The following is a 7693-nucleotide window of genomic DNA, read 5'->3' on the forward strand; positions in this document are numbered from 1 at the left end:
TGGAGGGCAGGGGCTCTCCAGTTATCCCATGGCTAATGTGCTCTGAGGCACTGCATGAGGACCTCTGCCCCATTCGTTGTTCCTAAGGTGGACCTGGCATCTCTGCCCCCTCCCTGAGCCCTCCATGGGCACAGTGGTTTCAGCAAGAGGAAATGCCATGTCTGGCATTAGGACCACTGTGAAGAAACCCACCAAAAAGCATGTTCCCATCCACCTGGAGCAACAATGACCTAACACTGGGGAAAGATGTGTCCCCAGCCCTGTGCTGACCATCTCCCCTCTCTCCCCAGGCTGCCTCTCGGCTCTGGTGTACCAGCACTCCATCATGCCCTTGGCCCTGCCCTGCAAGCTGGTCATTCCTGACCGAGGTAAGAGCCAGGGCCAGAAGGGAGTGCATTCACCCCCACAGCCTGCCTGGGACAGGGTAGGTTTCCAAGCAGGGAGCAGCAATAACACCCTGTCTCTTCTAGATCCCATGGAGGAAAAGAAAGATGCCGTGTCGGCCACCAACTCGGCCACGGACCTCCTCAAACAGGGTGCAGGTGAGTAGAGAGGGGCTGCCATGGGGTGAATGTGGCCTGGAGCAGTGGCTGACCCCATGCCTGCTGTCTCCCTTTCCAGCCTGCAATGTCCTCTTCATCAATTCGGTGGAGATGGAGTCTCTGACGGGTCCCCAGGCCATTGCAAAGGCCGTTGCCGAGACGCTGGTGGCCGACCCCACGCCCACTGCGACCATCGTCCACTTCAAAGTCTCCGCACAAGGCATCACCTTGACCGACAACCAGAGGAAGTAAGAGCCCCCATGGCCATGTCTCTGGGTCCCCAAAGCCAATGGGGCTGTGATCCAGGGAGCGTGTTGGTGAAGGACATCCCTGGGGTGGCATGAGCCTGGTCATGGGCAGGGCTGGGCTTTGTCCTTGACTCCTGGAGCATCCTAGGGGAGACCTTTGGGAGTGTCCTCCATGCTGGTGGGGCTGGGCTGTGGTGGGGCAGAGGTGGGGGCTCCCTGTCCCTGACGCTCCCGGCCTTGTGTTTCAGATTGTTCTTCCGACGACACTACCCCCTCAACACCGTCACTTTCTGCGACCTGGACCCCCAGGAACGAAAGTGAGTGCCCTAACCCAGGGTGAACACGTCCCCTGCCCCTTTCCCGCCCCCAGGCTCCTGGGCTGCTTGGAGCAGGGTCTTTGCTTGGTCCGTCCCTCTTGCTGCTGCAGAGGGCGGGGATGGAGGGTCCCCTTGGATACTGTGGGGCAACCCCAGCTTCTCCTGGTGACTTCTTGGTGTCTCCAAGTATCTTCATGCTGGGGGAGAGGCACATCAAGGTTTTCTTCCATAGAGCCAAGCCTGTGCAAAGCCAGGCTGGCCCTCCAGCATTGATGTGGCCCCCATCATGGCCCTGTCTCTCTGTGGGGTGCAGGAGGCACCATCCCTCACACCTCCTCTTCTCCTTGTAGGTGGACTAAAACTGATGGCAGTGGCCCAGCCAAGTAAGTACTTTCTGTGCTTGATTCCTCCCAGCTGCTGTTGGCGTGTTTGAGCATTGGTTGGGAGATGCCCCATGCAGGGCAGCCTGAGATGGGCTCAGCTCCTCACTGCAGGAACATTTCACCCAAGCATGAGACCATGGTCCTGGGGACTCAGGAAGCATCTTTCAGCCCCAAATTCCTGGCATGGCCTTTGCTGAACTGGCCTTACTGGAAACTCTCCCAGTGGAGTCAGCGGGAGCCAGGTCATGGAGCAGAGCTGGGGGTTATGCTGATGGTGTGTGAGCCACTGGCCGGCTCTTTCCTTTCCTCCTGTCCTCCCTGTTGTAACCCACGGGAGCATAGAGCTGCTGGCTGAGCCCATTTCCAGGAGCCAATTCCCACTAATTTTAGCCATTGTGTTAGCAAAGGGGTTTTTATTAGAATGTCCAGCTGCTGGGATATTTCCCCTCTCCAATTAGAAATGCCATGGCCTGGGCCTGTCTCACATTCTGTTCCCCCGTATTTATAACTTGAGTTTGCACGTTCTAATTAAAATTAAAAAAAAAAAAAGGGGACATTTTATACATCAGGGGAGAGACAGACAGAAATAACCGCATGGTCTCACCCAGCTCCCTGTGTCCCCACATGGCCTTCTTCTCATACAAGATTTACCCCAATGGCCAGCCCATCACACCTCTGTGGTTCCAAGGGTCATCACCCAAACCAAGGCAATGCTGTGATCATCTGGAAGGTCCCTTCTTGGGGACGGTCTAGGGGAGGGTGGCAGAAATGGTCAGAGCAAGGGGGGTTTTGCCAAGAGATAATGGAAACGCAGTGCTGCCTTCGAAGAAGCTGCAACGAAGGAAAGAGTAGGTGGGTCTTCACGCAGGCTGGTTTGGGATGTCTCCTTCTGTGTTGTGCAAGGTGGATGTTGAAGAGAGCAAGGTGGACAAGACTGTGCTGGAAGAGGGCGGTGGTGTTCCTTGGGTGAGCAACCCTGGCAAACCTCGCTGACCCTCTTGCCTTCTCTTCACCCAGGCTCTTCGGCTTCGTGGCCAGGAAGCAAGGGAGCACCACAGACAACATCTGCCACCTCTTTGCCGAGCTGGACCCGGATCAGCCGGCTGCAGCCATCGTCAACTTTGTCTCCAGAGTCATGCTTGGCTCCGGCCAGAAAAGATGAGCCGGCACTTGTGGGTGATTCTTGAATTTTGGAGAAGGACTTGGAGCTGATCCGAGAAGGAGTGAGAGGAAGTGCATTGTGGGAGAGGGAAGTGAATCGGGGGGGAAAAGGGTTGGAATTTTGGAGGAAAACAGCATACAACAAAAAAACCCCCAATGAAACCCCTAAAAACTCAACACAAGCCAAACACACACATAGAGGAACCAAAACCACGCACCTATATAAGAGAGCCACAAAGTCACGCCAGACAGGATGCATGTCCCAGTACAGGGAAGGTGACCAAAGCGAAGGTGGCAGCAAGAGGCGTGTTCCCAGCTTTTGGCATCACGGTCCCAAGTGGTGACATCCACTTGGGACCGAACGTGGGACCATGACTGGTGTTTTCCATCTGGAAAAAAGGAGACAACCGGCAAAACCCATGGAAGAAGCTCCATCCCAGCAGCTCCATTGATGAACATCTGCTGCATGTTTGAAACAACCCGTAGGAGATAACAACGTGAGCTGGGTCTGCAGGACACCGGAGGAGATGCCCTCGGCAACCTTCCCTTGCCCAGCTGCAGCGGAGGGTCCTCACCAGCCCCCGCACTTCTCCCAAAACCTGCTGGCCACCTGGCGACTTGCTGGGGGTGCGAGGGGGCTTGGTCCCGAGCCCTCCCGTCCCCGGGGAGCTCGGCCGTGGGCTGACCTCTGTTGCTGACCCAGAGCCCAGTGCCAGTCACAGGTGAGCCTCTGTGAGTCCACCCGGAGAGGGCGTTCATGGCATTTCCCCACCTCCCCGGGGGTGCTTTTGCCCCCCAGCCCACGGAGAGGTGTGGGGGGCTCCTGCTGCCCCGCGCCTGGGGAAGGCAGATGCTGCCTGGGAACCTCCTGGGAGGATGCAGAAAGTCGCATCCTCTCCTGTCTTCCCCTTTTCCCTCCCATCACTAGTCCTCTTTGGCAATTTTCTCCTGCGGCCTCTCATACGTTCTCTTAACACAAAGAAAAAACAGAAAGGAAAGAAAAACATTGTAATAATAATAATAATTATAATAATAGCGGATGCTGGCACAGGTGGGTTCCCTGTGCAAAGCAGCGGACCCATGGCTACCCCTATCTCACTCTTCAGAGATGCGCAAGCGGTTTTTAAATTGCATGGACGTTCAAGTTGCACGAAAGGCGAATGACTACAAGTAACTCAGGCGCTTTTTTCTCCTTTTATTTTGGAGGCCACGTTAAAAAGAAAAAGAAGGAAGAATAAAAAAAAAAAAAAAAGAAAAGAAAAAAGGAAAGGACCTGCAGTCGCTGGGCAACTTTGGCTCGGTGGGGAGGTAACAGGTCCTCTGAGAGCCACCCTGCTCAGCACGTGCATACCCCCAAAACTGCCTGGCTGGAGGCTCGCACCCCCCGAGTGCACCGTAGTTTTGCAGTGGTTTCGGTGCTGTTGGCTTTTCCCTTTGCTTCAGGGGGCGAGAGGGGTGAAGGGCTCCTGTGCCACCACGGCCGGGGAGGGTCGTGGTTGGGGAGCAGCAGGCGGAGGTCCCAGCCCCGCGGTGCTGGGGGCAGGCAGAGGGTGCTTCGGTCACACGTGCAGGTTTGGGGTGGGGGGAATGGTCACTGCTGAACCCTCTGCTGCAAGTATCCCACTGAGAGCCTTTTGGGAGAAGTTTTCAGTGCAAAGTGGCCCAGATATAGTTTATTGGGGGCAAAAATTAGAAACATAGCACTGCAGCCCCCCCGGAAAGCTTGCCTCCCTTGGACGGCCTTTGCCTTGATAGCTATAATATATATACGAGCTATACTGATGAAATACTGTAAGCTAATGAAATTTTAAGGAGGAAAAAAAGGTTAAATTTACACTCCAAAAATATTTATTTTTGCCATATTGCTTTCCGCGCATCATATCTCCCCCATTATATCTGCCCCCCCTCCCTTCCCCTGCCCCGGGGAAACATCTGCACGTTAAAAGAAAATCCAGAGCAAGGGAAAATACGGATGGGGGAAGAGGCGTGGGGGTCCCCCCCGTGTCGGGGCGGCGTGCGTGTGACCGGTGTGCATGTGTGTGTGCGTGCGTGTGCGTGCGTGGGGGAGCGGGCGGCGTGGGCGCCCGGAGGGGGCTGGCACGGCCGTAGGCTGTACTGATGTACTGAAGCGAGCGTGAAAGGATGCATAGTGAGGCGTTGGTTGTGAGACGGCGGTGGGACAGGGGGCTCTGGGGGGGCTTTCCCCCTCCCCGGCTCCCTGGCCGCACGGATGCGGAGACCTTTTCATTTTTGATGTTTCCAAAAAGCGATTCCCTCCTTCTGCGAAATTCAAGCGAGATGAGAGACGATCTCACCCGTAATCTCCTCACCCTGCCATTCACCGATTAGAGAAAACACTGTGTTTATAGATATATAAAGATATATTTTTGAAAGCCTCTATTTTTCAGACTTGGTTTTCTCACTGCTAAGAAAAGAGATGATAATAATGTAATTTTATTTTAATCTGCTGCCTCGGAAACCGGTGCTTGAAACTCCTATTCCTCTTTTTCTCCCCATACAAACGAAGCAGATCTAAGCACCCTGGAGATGTCACGTAGAAGCCGATCCCAGCAGATACCTGCTGATAGCATCACGCCTGCTTCAGGCCCTGGGCCACTCACAGCTTCCCCACTAACCCACTAGCTGAAGATTTAGACCGTATCCAAATCTCAAACACTAACAAAATTGTTCAATGATTATATTATTTTTTTAACACAGAGCTAATCACCTTCCAAGGATGTAGCTGGGTGTTTGTCAGCTCCCTTTTAAAGGCACTTTTTTTTTTCCTTTTATCTCCTTTTTTTAAGTTACATTTTTAGGTGCAACTACCCTTTCTGTCCCCGGGAGAGACCATCAGCCAGCTTTGAGGATTACCCAGCTCCTGGGGCTGGAGGGGACCTAATGTTGATATTTTTCTTTACGAAAGGGACAGAAAAGACTCTTTGTTTTTTTTTTTCTTTGGTTTTTAAATGCAGTCATGGTATTTGAGATTCGAGCTTGCGTGAGTTAAGCCCAGCATATGTTTTCTTGTAATCACACTGCCGTTGTCAGCAGCCGGATGGTATCTCTCTCTCTCTCACACAAACACACACACAAACACATCCCTCCTTCCTGCACAAAGAACTGCATATATTCTTGCCAAAGATATCCTTAAAAACGCACTTTTCCCCACATATATATATATATTTTTTTTTTTTGCGTGTGTAAATTTATTGTATGTGCCCTTTCTGTGTCGGTTTGTTCTTTGGAGAAGCCCCTTCCCACCCGTCCTCCCTTTGCTGTCGATGTTGCTGTCTGTTGGGAAATGCTTCCCGGGGGGTCGTTTGCTGCCTGTCCCAAACAGTAATGCCTGCAATGGGCAAAATGTGGGGGTCCCATTCAACGGGGCTGCCTTTGGCTCTGCCGCCCCGGGAGGTGTTTTGGGGGGTGATCTGTGTCATCATCTGCTGATGGGATGCAGCCATCTCACGGTCTTTGCCAGCCCCCCCGTCACCAGTGGAGATGGGGACTCATGGGTTTGAGCAGGTAAATTGAGCAAAGTTTGGGGCTGCTCTGGATGCAACATTTGCTGGCTGCCCCCTGGTCAAACCACACATGGAAAACAAACCAGGCAGGGAGAAAAACCCAACCCAGCCTCCCGGCATCGATTTTTCAGTGAGTTCAACTGCCTGAACCGAAGCGCAAAGTAAATCCCCACCCAGCAGGTCGGGCGGGTAAAGAAACCAGTTGCCCCAAAAACCCCAGACAGCAGCATCAACAAAAGGCAACCCTCACGTTGGAGCAGGCAGGAGGATCAGACGGCAAAGGAGCCCGCAGGGGCTTGTTTCATTTTGTTCGTTTGTTTTGCAAATTTTGAGGTTGGTTTGGGGTTACTAATTTTTTTTTCTTTTCCTTAAAAAGGAAAAAAAAAAAGAAAAAAAGGAAGCAACCCGACATTTCTGTTGGCGGATCCTGTGCCGCCGTGTTATGCATGGTGGTTTTTTTTGTTGTTGATGTTGTGTTTTTGTTACTTTGGGAACGTTACAGATTTATTTGCTAATCAGTGTTAATGAACAGTTTCAAACTTTTAGACTCGCCCATTTCTGTGTATTTATATAGATGGAAAAAAAATACGTTATATTTTGTATCTTTGTGCCCATAATGTTGTCGCACGTGTAAGGATGACTTCGGTCGCACCGTGTCCATGTGTGAATGTGACTCCGCTGTTGTCTTCCCGTTGTACAGATGTCGGATTCTTCGCAGTTCGTTGTATGGCTTTATAAAGTGGTAAAAACAAAAAAAAGCAGTTATATAAAATATACTGTTGCTTGGAATGCCAGCTTGGTGTCTGGATCGCTGGAAATGTATCTTGAAATTTAAGGGAGCGCAGGAATAAATGCTCTGTTCTTTTTGCACAGGGAAAAAACCAACCCTAAAACCCAGTGGGTGCTGTGTTTTCTCTGGCTGTCGTTCCCCCCGTTCCTCGATGGCAGATTGGGGCCCCCGGACAGACGCTGGGCGGTGGGCGTGGGAAGAAGGAGGGGTTTTGCTGCTGCTTGTCAGCCTCCAGCCGCAGCTTGTGTTCACCAGATGCTCGCTAACCAGACAGCCCCAAAACTTCCTACATGGCTCCGGCTCCAGCTTGGGCTTTTGTTTACCAGGTGGGATCTTTCTGGCTTGCCCTGCAGGCACTGGGTGCACTTCAAATCCTGCTGCTTTCTCCCAGGTTGCCTTTAGGTGCTGTCTGTCCAGTCCCAGGCATCCCCTTTGAGTCCATCTCCCACAGGGAAGCGGGACGGGATGATGCTGGTACGGGGTCTTTTGCCTTTGCTGAGGTCTGCTCCTGTTAAATCCCGCTCCCTGCCCCTTTTGGAGCCATCCTGCTCCCCAGTGCCTGGCAAAACTCCCCCGAAAGTCTCAGGCCTGGCTTTTCCAGCTCTCACAGGGCAATTCCCAGCATCCGTCAGAGCCCTCAGCCCCCAGCTCTCTGGCTCTGCTCCTTCCCCTCCTTGCTGAGTTGGTGGCCAAGACCCAGCCCCCGGGATGGATTGAGTTTAATTATA

General features: G+C 52.7%; 1 protein-coding gene across 18 annotated transcripts in view; it reads left to right on the forward strand.

Annotated features, from left to right (window-relative positions):
- Positions 1-7068, forward strand: part of TNS1 (tensin 1) — a 69972-nt gene extending 62904 nt beyond the window's left edge. For all 18 annotated transcript variants that reach the window (XM_087733823.1, XM_087733825.1, XM_087733824.1 and 15 more), the window contains 6 exons: positions 291-368; positions 471-542; positions 622-790; positions 1039-1107; positions 1458-1490; positions 2508-7068. In XM_087733823.1, coding sequence (XP_087589949.1) covers positions 291-368; positions 471-542; positions 622-790; positions 1039-1107; positions 1458-1490; positions 2508-2652 — 566 coding nt within the window. In that variant the 3' untranslated portion in view covers positions 2653-7068. The remainder of the gene's footprint in view (positions 1-290; positions 369-470; positions 543-621; positions 791-1038; positions 1108-1457; positions 1491-2507) is intronic.
- Positions 7069-7693: the final 625 nt, after the last annotated feature.

This window comes from Nipponia nippon, unplaced genomic scaffold (assembly GCF_047370975.1).
Source record: "Nipponia nippon isolate SJK-2023a ecotype South Korea unplaced genomic scaffold, ASM4737097v1 scaffold_5, whole genome shotgun sequence".
In the NCBI taxonomy this organism is placed as follows: Eukaryota; Metazoa; Chordata; class Aves; order Pelecaniformes; family Threskiornithidae; genus Nipponia; species Nipponia nippon.